The sequence below is a fragment of the Hypanus sabinus genome, chromosome 28, assembly GCF_030144855.1.
Source record: "Hypanus sabinus isolate sHypSab1 chromosome 28, sHypSab1.hap1, whole genome shotgun sequence".
In the NCBI taxonomy this organism is placed as follows: Eukaryota; Metazoa; Chordata; class Chondrichthyes; order Myliobatiformes; family Dasyatidae; genus Hypanus; species Hypanus sabinus.
In genome coordinates this window covers 12,091,494-12,112,485 of record NC_082733.1, presented here as the reverse complement: position 1 = coordinate 12,112,485, position 20,992 = coordinate 12,091,494, and the positions used below count along the sequence as shown (strand labels likewise).

Below are 20,992 nucleotides of genomic sequence, written 5' to 3'. Positions count from 1 at the left end.
CCGAGGACCTTTTGAACAATGACAAAGCAGGTGTGTTTTAACAAAACAGGATGGACTTCACACACCCAGGTGTGTTTCAACAATACCTTAAATTGACACTAGCTCCTGGTCAGTGTTAACCTCATCCTTGCTTCCCATTAGCTTCTGGGAATGCTTATGACTGTAAACATCTCCAGCCTCACAAACATCTAGTATGCCTACTTTCTTCCAGTCCTGGCCAATACCCACTAAACTAACCAAATTGATTCAAGAACATTTTCCAAATCGACTGGAGATAGTTCACTTCTGTTCCAGGTAGTGCAGATGCTTTTCTGTTCTCTCTGATTTGAACAATACTCACAGCCAGAGCGTTAGGTCAATCCATTGCCAATCCTTGGCTCTGTTTCTCTTCATCAGCAGTCGTCCCTAGAACCAGAAGGCAACAGCTTTGTAAACAGTAGTATTTCACATGCTTTCAAAGATCAAGATCAAAGTCCATCATTAAGAGTACTAATTTCATTTCTGTGTTCTTCTCTCAAGTCTCCTGTAACCAGGAAGTCAGCATAACACACAGAAAATGCTGGAGGGCCACCTGGACTCACCTAACACCTGCCAGCTTGTATTCCTGTTTCTCCCCCACCATCTTCTCCTGTCTTCTGATCCCTTCCTTTCCAGCCCTGATGAAGGGTCTTGGCCCAAAATGTCATCCTTTCCATAGATGCTCCCTGACCTGCCAAGTTCCTCCAACATTTTGTGTCTATTCCAACCTTTGCAGAATCTCTTTTGTCTAAGGAAGTCAGGGTTTTGTGATGGATGTAAGTGGGACAGTGACATCCATAAATATACCTATGCTTACAAAATAGTGACAAAATGTTCTGCTGCATTAGAAAATAGTGATGAAATGTTCTTTATCCAGCTGAGAACACTTATCTCTGCTGCAGTCAGTTCTCTGCGCATAAACCCTGTTCACATTTAAAAACCATCTTCCATTCAGTGGCTCAGCTCAGCACCAACATTGTAAGGTAGTGCATTATCAGCTGAATTTAAAGGTCAGTTTATTGTGCAATGGACCGACACAGCAGTATATTGTGGTAATTCTTTGGACTCCGTAACAGGCTTTTCCTGAGATTTAGTCCATCTCCACTTCATGTTGCTTTGTAACAGGAACACAGCTGAATTTGACAAGGATTTATTATGATGATCTAACAGTCTCGGATACGCCTTCAGCTCAGTTACATTATATAGGGCAGGAACATTGGTGATAGCTTTTACCTCCTCTTGAACTGGGTATAACTCATTCAATGAGATGTTGTCCTAAATGTCCTGCCTTATCTGAAATGCTCAACACTCCCTCCAAATAGCACAGAGTGTACTTCTGTCAAGTCTCCTGTAACTGGGATATCATCCAAGTAGTTTACAAACCCAGGAATGTCCTGCAGCAATCAGTCCATGGTCCACTGAACGATAACAGATACAGTCTAGACTCCAAAAGGTGGTTAGGTCTGAGCAAACCCTTGTGACTGCTGATTCTCAAATACCTCTTAGACTGATCCTCTAACACTAATTGTTGATGTACATGACTCGTATGCAACTTGGCAAACTGCTGACCTCTGGACAAAACTGCAAGTACTTCTATTCATGGGAAAGGGATATTGTTCTAGGGTTCAATGGTTCCAGTTAACATCTGAGAATGTATACAAGATACAACCTGAAATTCTTACTCTCTGCAGACAGCCACGAAACAGAAGAAAAATCCCCAATGAATGAATGGCAGAAAATAATGTATGAACCCCAAATTCCCCCCCCATCCCATGCACAAGCAGCAGCAAATCGTCAACCCTCCCTCCACTTATTTCAGCAAGAGCTGCTTCAATATTACAGTCTGCAGCATGGCTTTAATTCAAGTTCGCCCAACCCGAGACCAGCAACAAACTGTCACCTGGTTCAGACATGGCCCAAGTGTGGAGTGAGAGCCTGTCAATATTTGACAGACTTTAATGCAAACTATGTTAAAGGAAAAAAGAAAACAATGAATGTTAGGCCAAGCCGGGCCATTGACTAAAACACTCAAATGGAAAATGAAGCCTACACTGCGGCTGAAAAGAACAACTAATTAAATGAATACCACTAGTCTTCAGAGTCAGTTGACTCAACAGTCCAATTTCTCAGGCAAGGTGGAATGCAGATAATGAAACATAGCTATCTCCAAGTCCTGACAAATACTACGGCAGAATGAATGGAGTTAAGTACTATCACAATGAAATAATAAATCGCTGACACGGGCATATTCACAAGCGCAATTGCCGAATCCGTGGTTGTGACACAAACATTCTTTCACCACCAAGAGACAGAGAAGTGGCTTGAATGCAGAAGCCTCCAAAAGCCACGCCCACTGTCCCAATGTTCCGACCTCCTATGGCACCCTAATTGCTGTCACCAGCGAGGAATCAGGCAGCAAGAATGGAATGAAGCACGATTAAGTTTCACCTTCTACCGTCAACAGAACTTTGGGAAGAACATGAGTTTTGGCTTGGACATCCTTCAATGTGCCCTGCTCGTCTTCAAACAACCCCAGCACTGCCTATAATGTTCCTGCAATCCGGGGAGTTTCTTTTAGACAGCCTTTTCCCAATGGTTGCCTATGTTAAAGTTTTAACCTGCCTTTGGTATTTTACTGCCACGCTGCAACTTCATGTGTACGGGGTTTCTGATTTAACCATGTAGTACTCTGCATATCGTCTAGCTCATTATGCAAGACAGCACCCAGTGTCAACTCCAGCTGTTGTGTCTTTGTCACTCACTTCCATGACAGCAGTTAACTAGTAATTGGTTTATTATTGTCACATGTACGGAGACAGAGAAAAGCTGTTTTGCATGCCATCCGTACAGTGCATTTTAAAACATCAGTACATCAAGTTAGTGAACAGTATGCAGAATATAATGTTACACTTACAGAGAAAACGTGGTTCAGGTAGACAAACAAGATGCAAAGACCATGATGAGGAACACTGAGAGACCAAAAGTTCATCTTATCATACAAGAGGTCCGTCCAAGAGTCCTATAATGTTCTACAGAAACTGTTCTTGAGCTTGGTAGTGTGCATGCTCCTGCTTTACTGCTGTTATGTCAGCCCATTTTTCATGAAGCTTTGCTCAACGTTCAAAAGGTTCAAAGTAAACTTTTATTATCAAAGTGGTTCATGTATGACCATACACAACCCTGAGATTCATTTTCCTGCAGGCATACCCAGCAAATCTATGGAATAGTAACAGTAAACAGGATCAATGAAAGATCAACCAGAATGCAGATGACAACAAATTGTGCAAGTGCAAATATAAATCAGAGCAACAAATAACGAGGACATGTGATAAAGAGTTCTTAAAGTGAGATCATTGGTTGTGGGAACATTTCAAGTTATGGTGAGTGTAGTTATCCACTATTGTCCAAGAGCCTGATGTTTGAGGGGTTGAAACTGTCTTTGAACCTGGTGCTGTGAGTCCTGAGGATCTTGTACTTTCTATCTGATGGCAACAGCAAGGAAAGTGCATAGCTTGGGTGGTTGAGGTCCCTGATGATGTCTGCTACTTTTCTATGACAGCATTTCATGTAGATGTGCTCAATGATCGGGATGACTTTACCCATGATGTACTAGGCCGAATCCATTTCCTTTTGTAGGATTTTCCACTCAAAGTGTTTCTATACCAGTCCATGATAGGCAAGAATAGTTTTGAACACCTCATTTAATTTTGAACTTGCATTTTATTTGCTTATCTTGGCCTTATGCTCAACACTACAAGCTTTTTAAACCACCTATGCAGAATTTCTCTTGCGTGAACCAGTATTCAAGGGCATATATCTCACTCCACAGCTGTAACAGTGTTGGTTAAAATGATGCTCACTTTAGTTCAGATAAATAGGTTTTACCTGTCCATCAAGCACACTGTTACATGAAACAACTGATTTTACTGACAAGATCTACAAATTGTTACTTATCAGATTTACAAAAATAATTTTTAAATATTTTCAAAAATCAGATTCGTTTCTGATAATAACATCCCTGAATCCAGTCACTATTGATTCCACACACACTACACTACGAGAGAATTTACTTGGTAATTATTCGTGCGATAACTTTCTCAGTTCACCAATAAGCACACAATTGATGTTTGCTAGGTTTTCTTGACCATGAACCAACCTTGGAAGCTTGCACAATCCCACTATATTTCCAGTTAAATGATGCAGCAATAAATGATTCACTTTGAGGGAATTATCAAGTTTCTCCCATTAAACTAATTAGAATAAGCCTTTCTTTATCTTCATTGATATTCACAGGAAAGGATGTCAACAACATCTTATTCCATAAGACCATAAGACATAGGAGAATTAGGCCATTTGGCCCATCAAGTCTGCTCCATCATTCAATCATGGCTGATCCTTTTTACACCTTCTCAGCCCCACTCCCCAACATTCTCCCCATGACCTTTGATGCAGTGTCCTATCAAGAACCTATCAACTTCTGCCCTAAATACACCCAACGACTAGACCTCCACAGCTGCTTCTGGTAATAAATTCCACAAATTCACCACCCTCTGGCTAAAGAAATTTCCCTGCTTCTCTGTTTTAAATGGGTGCCCCTCTATCCCGAGTCTGTGCCCTCTTGTCCTAGACCCTCCCCCCCCCCCCCACCATGGAAAACAACCTTTGCACATCTATTTTGGCGAGGCCTTTCAATATCTGAAAGGTTTTATTGAGGTACCTCCTCATCCTTCTAAACTCCAGCAAACCCAGAGCTATCAAACGGTCCTTGTATAATAACCCTTTCATTTCTTGATGTGAACGTCAAGTGCTGCAAATAAGCCGATTGTTAGGGATATTTCTGAATCAGAATCAGGTTTAATATCACCAGCATATGTTGAGAGATTTGTTGATTTTGTGGCAGCAATACAGTGCAATACAATAATAGAGAAAAAAGACTGAATTACAGTAAGTATATATACACATATATATCAGTCAAATTAAATAAGTAGTGCAAAACGTAGGGGGAAAAGGTAGTGAGCTGGTGTTCATGGGCTCAATGTCCATTTAGAAATCTTATGACAGAGGAGAAGAAGCTGTTCCTGAGTCATTGAGTTGAGTTGTGCCTTCAGGCTTCTGTACCTCCTTCTTGATGGAAGCAATTTTTAACAAGGCATGACCTGGGTTTTGGGGATTCTTAATGATAGACGCAGCCTTTTTGAGGAATTGCTCCTGGATAATGTGGAGGCTAGTGCTTATGATGGAGCTGACTAACTTTACAACTCTCTGAAGCTCACTTCGATCCTGTAAAGTAACACACCACCCCCCCCCTCCCATTCCAGACAGTGATGCACCAGTTTGAATGCTTTCCATGGTACATCTGTAGAAATTTTAAAGTGCTTTTGGAGACAGAGCAAATCTTCTCAGACTCCTAATGAAATATATCTGCTGTCATGCTCAATATGTTGGGTCCAGGTTAGATCCTCAGAGATACTGACACCCAGGAATTTGAAATTGCTCACTCTTTCCACTTCTGATCTCTCCGAGGACTGGTGTGTGTTCCTTCTTCATGTCTTTTCTGAAGCCCACAACTAGTTTTATGGTCTTACTGACATTGAGCGCAAGGTTGCTGCAACATCACTCAACTAGCTAATATATCTTGCTCCTCAACACCTGAAATTCTACCAACAATATTTGTTCCAACAATGATTGGAATTTGAGCTTTGACTAGCCACACAGTCATGAGTGTAGAGAGAGGACAGCAGTGATCTATGCACACATCCCTGTGGTGCACCAGTGTTGATTGTTAGTGAGGTAGAAATGTTGTCTCCACTCCGTACAGATTGTGGTCTTCCGGTTAGGAAATCGAGGATCTGGTTGCAGAGGGAAGTGCAGAGGCCCAGGTTCTGGAGCTTTTCAATCAGAACTGTTGGAAAGATGGTGTTAAATGCTGAGCTACAGTCAATAAACAGCATCCTGACATAGGGATTTGTATTCTCCAGGTGATCCAAGGTTACGTGAACAGCCCATGAGATCAGGTCCATCATAGATCTATTGTGATAGGCAAACTGCAGTGGGTCCAGATACTTGCTGAGACAGGAGATAGGAGTTAATTCTAGCCATAAAAAATAGATTGCTGTTAGTTTTTCCTTCTCTCTCCACCCTCCCATTTTCTTTAAGCAACAAATTTATTTTCTGACCTACCTGACTTTGGGAACATTTTCCTGTAGCTATTATGTTCTGTCAATATACAAACAAATGGAGGCCTGCTGTCCTCCTTTAAGGATGTCTGCTCATTATTCTCAAGCCTGCTGGGTGCACTTGACTGCAAATACAGCCAAGAAACCAAAGTCGTGTCACCAAAAAGCAAGGACACAAGACAAGCCCCAAAAGAGCACCATGGCTGCTGCTGCTGGTTAAAATATTCCTCTTTGACCAAGCTTTTGGATACCTACACTAACATCTCCATAGATGGTTAGATTACTGTTCCTATCGCTTAAGACATGTCTTGGGATGTTTTGTGATGTCAGGGTTGGTACACAAGTGGAAACTGAGGTTGTTGCAGCCACTTAAAATGTGAATTATTTAAGCACGTTTGAATCGTGATGCTACATAGGGTTAAATGATGGAGTGATATACGGTGCTGATGGGGTCAATCATCTTAATGTTTCCAACAGTGGTAACTCAGGGCTCAAGTCATTAAAGTGCTTAAGCAATGGCATGTGTGAAGTTAAATATCATGGTTCTTTTCACCACTGCCAGTGCAGTTTTGTGTATCTCTGTGAATGATGGCTGCCATACAGCCTGAACACAAATAAGAGTTAAGACTGCCCTGGTATTTGAATGTGGATTTAAGGGAAAAGGAGCAGGAGCAGCAAAAAAAAGTCTTTTGAGTATTTTGTGCCATCTGGTAAGATCATAGCTGATCTGATTGTGCCTGAACTTCACCCTTATACCTGATTCTTATAAGTCTTCATATCTATTCAACTCAGCTAAATATTCTCAACGACTCAGCCTCCACTATTCCCTGAGGAAGGGAATTGCCTACATTCCCAACTCTCTGAAAAACCAAGTTCCTTCTCATCTCAGTATTGACGAGTGAGCCCTTACCCTCGTACTAATGTCGCAGGTTCTAGAGAGTCACCTTCTCTCGTTATTCCCCCGCCAAATCCTTCCTCAGAATCGAACATTAGTTTCATTCTTCTAAACTCCAGAGGCCCAAACTGCTCAAGTGTTCTTCGTTCCTGCAGCCCACCATTCTGCATTCTGAATTGTCCACGCTCAGAATCAGTCAGGTTATTGCCATGAACTTTGTTGTTTTGAGGCAGCAGTATTGTGCAGTACATAAAATGTCCTATAAATAATAATATAATAAAGAAGTAGCGCAAGAAGAGAATAAAATATAGCGAGGTAGTGCTCATGGTTTGGCTTATTGTCCATTCCAAAATCTGAGGAAGAAGCTGTTCCTGAAAATATTAAGGTTGTGTCTTCAGGTTTCTGTTCCTCCTCCTCGTGATGTGAAGGTGGCATGTCCTGGTGATGGGAGTCCTCAATGATGGACGCTGCCTTTTGAAGCTGTCCTTGATGGTGGGGATGCTGGTGCCCGTGATGAAACCAGCTGACTTTACGACCCTCTGCAGCTTCTTTCCTTTCTTTCTGTTTACCTTCCTTTTACTACCTCAACGTACTTATGTATGCCGTCATCCATCTGCAAGGCAGGCAAAGAAGATCTTTTTACTGTATCTCGGTGAAGTATCAAAACTAAAACCCAATCATAAACACCATCTGCAGTTGCAGCTCACACAAAACGCTGGAGGTGCTCAGCAGGTCAGGCAGCACCTATGGAAAAGAAGAAACTGTCGATGCTTTGGGACGAGACCCTTCTTCAGGACTCATGAAGGGTGACAACTGATGAAGGGTCTTGACCCAAAGCGTCGACTGTTTCTCCTTTTCCATAGATCTCCTGCTGAGTTCCTCCAGCATTTTGTGTGTGTTGCTATAAACCGATCATTCCTCCACCCGAGGAATCAATCTAGTGAACTGTATCTGCCCACACCACAGTGTAAAAATATCCTTCCCTGAGTAAGAAGACCGGAAATTGGGTGCAGTGTCAGCATCTCTCTGTAAAGTTGCATTAAATTTCTTCCCAGTTTCATACAATGTGCCTATGTGCAGGCCAACATCGCAATTCATGCCAACCTTGTGTGGTTTACTAACTCGAACCTCCTAATACCACAACATTTTGAGTTCTCACTCCGCTTAATTTGCTTTGTCCTCCCACCTAAAGTAGGTAATCTCACACTTTCCTTCTTTATCCTCATTTGCCAATTCCCTACTCTCCCACTTAGCCTATCTATATCCCTTAACTACCCAGTGGCATTCTAACTAATTGCCTAGCAGGACAGTGGGTTTTCACTGTCATCCTTTTCCCATCAAACAAGCTCAGACCTGCTTCAGCAACACACACAAAAAGTTGTAGGACCTCAGCAGGCCAGGCAGCATCTATGGAAAAGAGTAAACAGTTGATGTTTCGGGCCGGGACCCTTCAGCAGGACTGGAGAGAGTCAGACTGCTCCTAAAATCTCCCCTTGGCAGCTGATTTTTTTTTCTCGGTGTTTTGTGTGTGTTGCTTTGAATTTCCAGTATCTGAAGATTTTCTCATGTTTGTAAGACCTGCTTTAACTTTCCTCACATAGTATTTCTAAATGTTAGTGGCATTACTGAACTGGTGTTTCACAAATCTTTGACTTGTCTTTCCAACAGATTTTCATCAATAATGAATGGCACGAGTCTGTGAGCGGGAAAAAATTTGCTACATACAACCCAGCCACAGGAGAGAGAATTTGTGACGTTGAGGAAGGTGATAAGGCAAGTGGTTCAGTTTTTTTAAATTGTTCAAGTAGCTCACAACATTAGTTTTATGGTTATTGCTTAGATTCTGGAAAAAGATCAGCTAGAGGAAAATCAGAGTGCAGCTCTGTGTCATCTTGTTTGGACATTGACAACTTCAAGGGCTGTTTTGGGTTGCCTGGTCATTGAGAGTTTAATATCAGTCGTTATCTTTAGCCTTTGGCGGGTTGTCTTACCCAGTCAGAAAGTTATTGTCACATATTGCCTGCTTTCAATTTAGTTCTCTTTCAGAACACAAGCTGTGAATCTGAAATAAGCCCTCAGAATATGGGGCTAAGCCTAACCAAATGTCAGGGGTTGGTTTTCATTGTACTTTTAACCAGGAACATAGCTAACCAAACATAATGTGAATTAAAAATAAAAATCCAAAGCAATTATGTTTGTCTTAGCTTTCGCTCTAATATTACCATTGCTTTCTTTTCTTGTTCCTTCCTCATGATTACACTAAATGTCAACTTCTCCCGTACTTTCTGCCTCTGGTGTCTGTCTGCATGATAAAGTAACAGAGTCTTCAGGGGACAGGACACCCTGTGACTTCTCCCTCTGGTGTCTGTCTGCATGATAAAGTAACTGAGTCTTCAGCCCATGGACAAGCACTTGAAAGGTTGTGTTCTCAGTAAATGGAAAGAGTCCAAGCTCAGGCCCAGTGCCGTCATGAATTGACCAGATGAGGACGTTGAGGGAAGACAATGGCAGTTGAATGCTACGATCAAACATGAGGAAATCTGCAGATGCTGGAAATTCAAACAACACACTCAAAATGCTGGTGGAACACAGCAGGCCAGGCAACATCTATAGGAAGAAGCACTGTCGACGTTTTGGGCCGAGACCCTTCGTCACTTAAACCACTCAAAAACCTCTATAGATACACCGTGGAGAGCATTCTGGCTGTCAGCATCACTGTCTGGTATGACGGGCTTTTGCACAGGACCGAAAGAAGCTACAGAAAGTTACAAAATCAGTCAGCTCCAACTTGGGTACTAGCCTCCATGGTATCCAAGACATCTTCAAGGAGCTGTGCTTCAGAAAGGCGGCATCCATTAATAAGGACTCCCATCACCCTGGAGGTGCTCTCTTCTCATTGTTAACATCAGAAGAAAGGTATACCAACCTGAAGGCTCACACTCAGCGATTCAGGAACAGCTCTTTCCTCTCTGTCATACGATTCCTAACTGGACATTGAACCTGTGAACACTGCCTCACATTTTTTACTGGCAGAGGAATCTAATGTTTGATGAATCCAAACTCAGGTTGGAGGAACAACACCTTATATACCGGCTGGGTAGCCTCCAACCTGATGGCGTGAACACTGATTTCTCTAACTTCCGTTAATGCCCCTCCTCCCCTTCTTACCCCATCCCTGAGATATTTAGTTGTTTGTTTTTTGTTCTCTCTCTCTGTCCATCACTCTGCCTGTTCTCCATCTCCCTCTGGTGCTCCACCCTCCCCCTTTCTTTCTTCCAAGGCCTCCTGTCCTATGATCCTTTCCCTTCTCCAACTCTGTATCACTTTCGTCAATCACCTTTCCAGCTCTTAGCTTCAACCCCCCTCCCACCCCTCCGGTCTTCTCCTATCATTTCGCATTTCCCCCTCCCCCTACTACTTTCAAATCTCTTACTATCTTTCCTTTCAATTAGTCCTGACAAAGGGCCTGGGCTCGAAACGTCGACAGTGCTTCTCCCTGTAGATGCTGCCTGGCCTGCTGTGTTCCACCAGCATTTTGTGTGTGTTGTTTTCACTTTTTTTTTACATTGTTTCTGTTTTGCACTGTTTTTAATCTAACTATTTAATATACAAATATATACATACTGTTATTAATTTACTTATTTATTTTCTTTTATATTATCATGCACTGCATTGTATTGCTGCTGCTAAGTTAACACTTTTCACGACACATGCTGGTGATAATAACCCTGATTCTGATTTATCCTGAGAGCATTGTTCACTTCCCTCCCTCTCTACCCTCACAGTTCTGAAGGTGAGCAGACAATGAGTTTTTGCACTAGATGGCTAAAGATCTGACATGTGGCAAGGTGGGTTACACTGAGAGAGAGAGAGAGAGAGAGAGAGAGAGAGAGAGAGAGAGAGAGAGAGAGAGAGAGGGAAATCGGGCAAATATTTGGGAGCCCTACAGCTACTGTGCATCCCTACGAAGCCCCACGTCTTCATCTCTGGGTTCTCGACAACCAGGTTCAAAGCCAGCAACTTCCTTTCAAACATTCAGCCCTTGAACCAGTCTGCACAGTCCCAATCACAGCAACACTACGACCACTTCACACTAAAATGGGCTTTTTTGTTCTCATTGTGTTCTTTTGTATAAAAATCAGTGTCATTTATGTTTATTTTTTTCATGTGAATGCTGCTTATCTGATGCTCTGTACCCAGGTTTTTCATTGCAACAGTACCTATATCCACTTGTGCATGTGGCAATAAACTCACCTTTGACTTTGGTATGCAACAGTGCTCAGGGAGCCTTGATTTGGTTTGTCATATTCCTTTTATTTTATATCCAATTTGAGCGTACTTCACACACTCAGAAAATGTGACTCCAACTTATTTTACTTTATAGGTTGAAGAATAGAGGGTTATAGTGAATTCAAGAATTCAAAGTACATTTATTATCAAAATAAGTGTTACACGACACTGAGTTTCATCTTCTCACAGACAGCCGTAAAACAAAGGCTGACAAACTTGGAGAGAAATATCAAACCCTCAGTGTGCAAAAAAAGCTAAGAAATTATGCAAGCAGCAAGGAAGAAAAACAAAACGAGTGTAAAGCACAGATTACAAAACAACAAATCAAAAGGACATCAAAAGAGCCTGGGCATATTCAGTTCAGTTCAATCTAGTGCCACAGTCAGTCACTATTTGCAGGCCACAGCACTATCCGTCCTGATTGAAGTTGCACAAAACAGCAGCAACAAAAAAAGTGACCAGGAAATCCTCATAACGTGAACTACAGAGCCCAATCCGCACACTGCGTCGATTAAGCCTTGTCCGAGACCCGTGGACTCCGGCACCATCCTCTAACAGCATCAAGGGAGGGAGAGAAACCATTCAAATGCAAGGAATTTCCTCCGGGAGCGGGGAGAGAGACTGTTTATATCTAGGCACTTGCCTCTAGAAGCAGCAGGCGAGAAGGAGAGAAAGAGAGACCGTTCACGCTGGTTGAGGCAGTGAACACCTGCCCACCTGCCTCAACACTTTTGAATCAGAATCAGGTTTATTATCACCCGCAGGTAGTGTGAAATTTGTTAACTTAGCAGCAGCAGTTCAGTGCAGAGAGAAAAAATAAAAATAGTAATAAATAAACAAATAAATCAATTACATATATTGAATAGATTTAAAAAGTGCAAAAACAGAAATATTTTATATTTTTAAAAAAGTGAGGTAGTGTCCAAAGATTCAATGTCCATTTAGGAATCAGATGGCAGAGGGGAAGAAGCTGTTCCTGAATCGCTGAGTGTGTGCCTTCAGGCTTCTGTATCTCCTACCTGATGGTAACAGTGAGAAAAGAGCATGCCCTGGGTGCTGGAAGTCCTCAATAACAGACGCTGCCTTTCTGAGACACCGCTCCCTAAAGTTGTCCTGGATACTTTGTAGGCTAGTACCCAAGATGGACCTGACTAGATTTGTAACCTTCTGCAGTTTCTTTCGGTCCTGTGCAGTAGCCCCTCCATACCAGACAGTGATGCAGCCTGTCAGAATGCTCTCCACGGTACAACTATAGAAGTTTTCGAGTGTATTTGTTGACATGCCAAATCTCTTCAAACTCCTAATAAAGTATAGCCACTGTCTTGCCTTCTTTATAACAACATCAATATGTTGGGACCAGGTTAGATCCTCAGAGATCTTGACACCCAGGAATTTGAAGCCGCTCACTCTCTCCTCTTTTGATCCCTCTACGAGGATTGATGTGTTCCTTCATCTTCCCCTTCCTGGTCCACAATCAGCTCTTTTGTCTTACTGACATTGAGTGTCAGGTTGTTGCTGTGGCACCATCCACTCCTGTACACCCTCTCATCACCAGCTGAGATTGTACCAACAATGCTTGTATCATCAGCAAGTTTATAGATGGTATTTGAGCTATGCCTAGCCATCCAGTCATGGGTATAGAGAGAGTAGAGTACACACCCCTGAGATGCACCAGTGTTGATCGTCAGCAATGAGGATATGTTATCACCAATCCGCACAGATTGTGGTCTTCTGGTTAGGAAGTCGAGGAAGGTACAGAGGCCGAAGTTCTGCAACTTCTCAATCGGAATTGTGGGAATGATGGTATTAAGTGCTGAGCTATAGTCGATGAACAGCATCCTGACGTAGGTGTTTGTGTTGTCCAGGTGGTCCAAAGCCATGTGGAGAGCCATTGAGATTGTGTCTGCCTATTGTGGCAATAGGCAAATTGCAGTGGGTCCAGGTCCTTGCTGAGGCAGCAGTTCAGTCTAGTCATGATGAACCTCTCAAAGCACTTCTTCACTGTAGAATCAGGGATTTCAGTGATAAATTGAGTTGATCATGGGCTTATTCTCCATCTCCAGACCACACATTTCGCTCAAAACCTCACCAAGCCCCTTCAGAGATGGTAAAGCACCAGATCGCTCAATCAACCCAAAACCCACCATCAAAATGTAGATCACAGGCTCCAGCAGTAGCAGAAACATGTTTGAAAGAAAAAGAAGATGCGAAGGAAGTAGTTTCATGAACCACCTGGAGGATGCTGCCCTTGGTCGTGGTGCTCATTGGCCCCCATCTTCTTCTGGTCGTCTTCTCCTGTCCTCTTTGTACAGAGAAGAGTTGAGACCAGTCCTTGATCATTTGCACCAGTGATGCAGTCTTGAAGGGTTAAATGGCCTATTCCTGTTCTTATTTTCTTTGATACAAAAGACTACAGATGTTGAACTCTGGAGTTTTGAGAAATGGCTGGAGGAACTCAGGGAGGGGGTGGTTGAAATAGTTGACATTATGGATCGAGACCCTGCAGGACACTTATTTTCTTGCGTTCTTGTCTACTTATTCTTGAGAAAAATTGCTCCAGCCAATCTGTCTTCTTCAATCATGGGGCGTGGTTGCCGCTGGTCAGATCAACAGTTAGTATTGCTATCAAATGCCTTTGTGAAGATTGTGGGAAATTGTCACTTTTCAACCTCAACAGCTCTCCTGTCGAAGGTACCCCCACATTGTTGTTGGGTTTGGAATTTCAAGATATAGATCCAGTGATGAAGAAGAACTGATATTTGCAAGTCAGGGTGCTGTATGGCTTGGAGGGAAATTTGTTCATGCAGTAAAGGTTGTATATTTACGAAATGATGTCTCACCATGCTCTAAGCCTTGGTGACTAATGCCAATGCACTTTGTAAATGAAGAGTATGACAATTATGGTGTCCTAAGGACAAAGACTTCTTTAAATGATCTAAGAGGCTGAGACTTGGTTGGGAGTTGCTGGGGAATGCTAGTCATGTGAGGGAACTAGTCATTTTTGTGACAGCCCTATTGATGACAGATACCCTCCTTTACATATGCAATGTCTTTAAATGCCATGACCTATAGATCAGGTGTAACAAGTCCATTTTCACACTCAGACAACTTCTCAACGTCACCAACTCTAAAAATTGCATATCTCCACTTTAGTCACGTTACTGAAGCTGTTTTCAAGTTTCATGACTTGAGTTAGAACCAGAAAGGATACTTCAACTCGGAATAATATTTACAAAAATAAAAACATTAAAAATACTGCTCATTGCTGACATAGTTCAAAAGAACTGGTTTGTCCTGTTCTTTGTACAGATGGTTATTCTTCAGTAGAGCCATGTTCAAAATGAACAAAGTCCAAGAAAAGAGCTGTTTAATGCAATTGTTAACTTTCTACAATAATCAGTAACAATTTATGTGTTTAAATGGAATGCAGAACCAATTAGAATATGATCAATACTGCTACAGTACTATAAAACTGTGTATTAGTTTCTAATATTTATTCATGGAGGAATTCATCCAGTATTCAATACCATGTTCTTTTAATTGACTGTAAATGAACAAAATCGGTGCAGACACCTAGGGCGGATAATGGACGGTCTTCATACAACCCTCTCAATGATTACATCCTCCAAATCTTTCTTTGCATTGTAACATTTAAGATGATTGTTGATACCTTCAAACTCTTCATGGTGCCTAATTTGTTGAAGTAGTGAAATCATTTCATTTTCACTCCTGGCTGTTTCTGGCATCTCCAAGCCTGACTGCTCAAACTCAGTGATAAAAATAGATACGACTTGTCTTACTGCTGATTTCTCACCAACTATCAGTGACAGGAATCACTGCCTTTTGAACACAAACACACACTATTTCAAAACTGTTTGCTCTAAGCACAGTCTAGTGACTAACAGCCATGTAAGTGCATACAACTGATGCTAGTCAGAAACTGTTAAGTAAGAACCTGCAGTTTCAATTAAGCAGCAGAGCGTTCCAAATAAATGCAGGGAGTCTTGGCTATTTTCTTGATTAGTTTTTGTTCTTAACATGTCGGCCCAAATACACAGCTGTCCTGATTAACCACTGTATATTGAAACTGTTCCAGCGTTAAAAAATTGAAAGCAAATACGAAGGGAATTTTTAACTCCAGAAGTGATTCTCCCGATATATGTGTAGCATTGACCTCATTAATGATCTAGTGAGAGTAAAGAGAGAGAGTGAGTGAGTGAGGATAATAAAAGTTTGCACAGCTTGGTTCTAAGAATGCAAAACCCAGACCAGGAACTCTGGAATCCAGAATTTGGTTCTAAACCAAAAATAGAATATGCTCAGCATATTTCCGGTTCTGCAAGTTGCTCATCTTAATAGAAAAGCAAGTATCAGATTGAGATATTAATAGTACCTTCTAACAAGGATCTTTTGATAAACTTGGAGCTCTTTCAAAGCTGGGTAACTCAGATTGCCACTTATGCAACTCCAGACTCTGTGGAATTTGAGAGAGGTTTATTTAATTATTAATGGCTGCATATTACTTTCTTTCTGTATGCTTGTTTCTTTTACATTTATTTTCTGGATCTGGGAATTGCTGGCAAGGCTGACATTTACTGCCCATCCCTGATTTGCCTTTATGATCCTTCTGGTGAAGGGTCCTCCCCTAGCTAGCTTCAGCTCCTGCCACTAAGCATATCCTTACCTCCCCCCTCTCTGTTTTCTGCAGCGATCGCTCCCTCCACGATTCCCTTGTTCATTCATCCCCCCCCACAGATCTCCCTCCAGGCTGCCCAAGTGCTACACCTGCCCATACACCACCTCCCTCATCTCTATTCAGGGCCCCAAACAGTCCTTCCAGGTAAGGCAACACTTCACCCGTGAATCTGCTGGGGCCGTCGATTGTGTCCGGTTCTCCCGATGCAGCCTCCTCTACATTGGTGACACTCGTTGTAAACCGGTGGAGGAGCAACACCTTGTATTCCATCTTGGTACCCACCTTCCGGTTTAAAAAAAAATCTCCTCTCCCCTTTCTCTATTCCCCACTCTGACCTTTCACTTCTTCCCACCTGCCTATTACTTCCCCGGGTCACTTCCTCCCTCCCTTTCTCCTATGGTCCACTCTCCCACCTTTAACCCACCCACCTGCCTTTACCTAATCACCTTATAGCTAGTCCTCCTTCCCCTCCCCCACCTTTTTATTTTGGCATTTTTCCCCTTCCTTCCCAGTCCTGAAAGGTTGACTACTATTCGTTTCCTTGGATGCTACCTGACCTACTGAGTTCCTTCAGCACTTTGTGTGTGTTGCTATGGGTCCAGTGACAACGAAGAAATGGCATGCTGTTCACAATTGTAATACTGTGTGACTTGCGGGGAAACCTGCAGGTGATGATGTTATCATGTAGCAGCTGCCGTTGTTCTTGGTGACGGGGATTTGAGTTTATGGTGGTTGTCTTGGAGATCGACTTCAGTGCAAATTACCAGTGCTAAATATTATAGCCACTATGTGCCTGTAGTGGAGGGAATGAGTAATTTTTGAGTGTTCTTGACTAAACACACTTACAAGCACGTGTACAGTATTCCCTATATTCCATCCTGTTCCTGATTTGTAGCTTGTAAACACCAGAAAGGACATCAGGAGGTGAGTCACTCATCTCAGGTTTCAAAAGTTCTGTCTTGTTCTTCTTCAAAGGTTTTGACACTGAATGCATGTACAACTCTGATACAGTACTTGTCTTCTCCAGATTGCCATGAAATACAGAAAGACCACCCCCTGCGTGGAAAAAAAAGAAGCAGAGCTCACAGACTCGCTACTGCATTGATGTGACTGGTTTAGCTGATTCCTAGACTAGTCAATGCTAAGACTTCCTCAAGTATAAATGTAACTTGCCACTTATCAGCCCATGTCTGAACAGGGTCTACATCTTGCACATTAAGTTGCGAATGGAATTGAACACCCCCCAATTTGACCTGGTAATGGAAGGAAGAACACTGCCCCGAGGAACTCCTGCTATGATACCTGTTTGGTTTTGACATCCGCAGCCTCCTTTCTTTCTGTGTAGAAATGGTGACTCCAACTACTAGAGTGTTTTCCCTTTAATGTTGGCTGACTTCAGTTTTTACCAGGGCCCTTTAATGTGACAGTCAGTCAAATGCTGGCACCTAACCCCTGGAATCTGGGTCTCTGTTCCCTGTTGGACGCGAGCTGTGATGGGTTTGGGAACTAACTGGTTCCAGTGATCAGCTCTTTACTGAGAAAATGCCACCTGATGGCGCTTTTGCAGACAATTTATAGGACGGAGCTTGAAAATCTGGCTGAATGGCCCCACAACAGTAACCTCTCACTCAGCACCAGTAAAACCTGACTCCAGAGGGAGGAAACTGGAGGTCTAGGAGCTAGTGCCCATAGGAGATCAGAGGTGGAGAGGATCAACAACTTTAAATTCCTCACTGTTATCATTTCAGAGGATCTGTCCTGGTAAGTGCCATTACAAAGAAGGTATGACAGCACCTCTACTTTTTTAGAAGATTTCACATGTCATCTAAAACTTTAATGAACTTCTGTTGCTGCATTGTGGAGGGTATATTGACTGGCTGCCCCAGTCTGCTATGGAAACACCAATTCCCTTGAAAAGAAAATCCTACAAAAAGTAGTGGATACAGCCCACTCTATCACGGATAAAGCCCTCCCCACCATGGAGAACATCTACAAGGAGCACTGTCACAAGAAAGCAACATCTGTCATCAAGGACCCCCACAATCCAGACCATGCTGTCTCCTCACTGCCAACATCAAGGAGGTCCAGGAGCCTCAGGTCCCACACCACCAGGTTCAGGAACAATTATTAACCCTCAACCATCCAGCTCTTGAACCAGACGGGATAGCTTCACTCTTCCCAACAACGAACTGACTCCACAACCTATGCTTGCTTTCAAGGACTCTATTCCTTATTACTTATTTATTTATCATTTTTACTCTGTTTTATTTCTCATCTTCTTTGGGATGCCTGACACTACTCCCAACCTCTGCATGCTCAGTCAGGGTTTGATCCTTGGACTTGATGAGAATGGTAGAGTGAGGGATATGCCAGGGCACCGAGGTTATAGATGGTGGTGGTGAACATCACTGCTGTTTCTGATGGTCCACCTCACCTTACGCATATTCGGTTTTGAGCGGGCGGGTCTATCCCATTTAACCCGATTGCAGAGCCACACACATGGCAGAGGGCATCCCCACTGTGAAGTTGTGATTTCTGTCTCCTCAAGGCCTGTGCAGTGCCCACTTTCACCAATGCTAATGTTATCGCGGACAAGTGCACCCACCACAGGTAGATTTGTGAGGATGAGTTTCAGCAGGTTTTGCAATGTTAGAGTCTCAAAAACATTCAGGAAAAAGGTGCATTCGCTGAGAAAACTAATGTCATGAAGGAGATAATGGCTCGGCAGTTCAGACAGCATCTATGGAAGAGAAACAGTGAATGTTTTGCTCTATTCCTGGCGTTCATCCAGGAAACCTTGTCTGAATGATAATGTTTGCAAAGCATCTTAATTTATTCTTTACTAAGGAGACCAGTATTTCACACTGTACACATAGTCTTAGGGAGATGCCCAGAAGTCCAGAGTGACATTAAACATTGTGCAACACGTCTTTTGACATCATATGTGTCCCACAAACAGTGAGAGGTGGAGACTGCTTTGGCTTGACTTAAAGAACATGAATTTGGGGCTTGGCCCCTCCTACGAGTAATACCACCCAATGCTCCCTACCCATGTGAACTGCAATGCATGACCTACCTATGCAACCTCAACAATGTTGTAATTGAATATTACCGAGGCATTGATAATGTTTTGGTTAACATCACCCCACCCACAATTGCTAGTGTATGAAGTCATTAGAGCTGTGGCGTGATTTCTAGAGCACAAAAATTGGGACTGTAGGCAAGACCTATACCTGTACTAAACCCACCCGGTATTAATTTGCCAGTCACATGCTTCAAAATGTTTTGATACAGTTCTCACAGAAATTGTTAAGTCATTATGAATTCGATCACTTTGCCCTGCACTGGATGACTGTAAATTTCCCTGATAATTCTTCATACCTGATTACCAGACAAAAAGCCACTACAATTTCCACCATGTTAGTTTATTATGTGTGCAAGTAAGATTTGCCCACTCAGTACGTTGGTGATGGCTGTCCGATCACGTCACTCCAGGCATCTTCGACCAATCAAGTTGTTTCACTGGCTGTTAAATCTATAAATAGATTTTTGTCTGAATTGGCTCAGAGATTCAGATATCAGAAGGCATTTTTCAGCGTTTTGATGATTTTTGGGATGGTGACTGGAAAGTTCTTATCAACTTGTATTAAGGTAAAGACCATCTGACATCAGAAGCTACATATAAGCTGGATAAGGAAACAGCAATTGAGTTTTGTTTCGGAGACAGAGTCTTGCTGCTGTAACCACTCTGGGATAAAAGCTTTGCCCATCTCTACTTGCTAGATATTTTCATGTTTGGTATCATCAGTTTGTGGGATCTCAAGCGTTTGAGATCCCACACAAAGGTGAAAAAACTTAGTGAATAAAAAGTGTTTCCTGTTCTATCAATGTATCTTTCTACTCACTTTATTTATGCTGTGAGAGACAGAATTAATCAGCTGCTAAACGCAAACAAGAGAAGGTCTGCAGACGCTGGAAATCCGAGCAACACACACAAAATGTTGGAGGAACTCAGCAGGCCAGGCAGCACCTAAGAAAAGAGTACAGTTGACATTTCGGGCCCAAACCCTTCAGCAGGACTGGAGAGAAAAAAACTGAGGAGTAGATTTAAAAGGTGGGGGGGGGAGAAGAGAAGAAAAGCTTGGCGCGTCAAACGTGGTGGGAGAAATTGATAGTGAATACCTGAGGTTTTCAGAGGGTCCAAGTCAAGAAGCTTGAAAACAAATCTGGAAACCCTGTGGTACAATCTGGCGGTGAAGACACGTTCCCAGAAAGGACACATAGCTGTAGTAGTGGGCCTGGGTAAGCACATGGTCGAAGAGTCGGAGGGCAGCAGGGATCACAGTGTTCCCAGGCAGCATCTAGGAAAAGAGTACAGTTGACGTTCGGGGCCGAAATGTTGACTGTACACTTTTCCTAGATGCTGCCTGGCCTATGGAGCTCCTCCAGCGTTTTGTGTGTGTTAATCAATCAGCTTCTGTCCATCATCCTGAATGAAGTTAGTAATAGCACCCAGGCATTCCAGAGTGATGGAGTTACACATGATTCTGTCCTTTGGACTTTACCTGTCACCTCAATAACCTCAGCATCGTTTGGCCAATTCCACTGGCTCCTACAGAATTCCACATCCTCCCATTACCCCATATTTCTTGTTTCTGTAGGGAGCACTTTCTCCATGACTCCCTAGTCCACTCATCCTTTCTCACCCAAACTTCCTTGGCCTGTGGTACTTTTCTCTCTACCAGAGGTACCTCCTCCCTCAGGGACCGAAACAGCCTAGGAATGAGGCAGAGGTTCCCCTGCACCTCCTGCACCCTGGTCTGTTACATTCAATTCTCAGGCTGTGGTCTACTCCTGTGGTGAGAGCAAACGTAGATGGATCCGATGCCCGCAGCAGCCCACTGGATCTTCCCACTG

At 42.8% G+C, this 20,992-nt stretch overlaps 1 protein-coding gene across 1 annotated transcript in view; it reads left to right on the top strand.

The window, feature by feature from the left end:
* The window catches only part of aldh1a3 (aldehyde dehydrogenase 1 family, member A3), a 109,404-nt gene that overhangs the window by 17,560 nt on the left and 70,852 nt on the right, over window positions 1-20,992 (top strand). Inside the window, exon 2 of the mRNA XM_059952465.1 lies at window positions 8,758-8,862. Coding sequence (XP_059808448.1) covers window positions 8,758-8,862 — 105 coding nt within the window. The remainder of the gene's footprint in view (window positions 1-8,757; window positions 8,863-20,992) is intronic.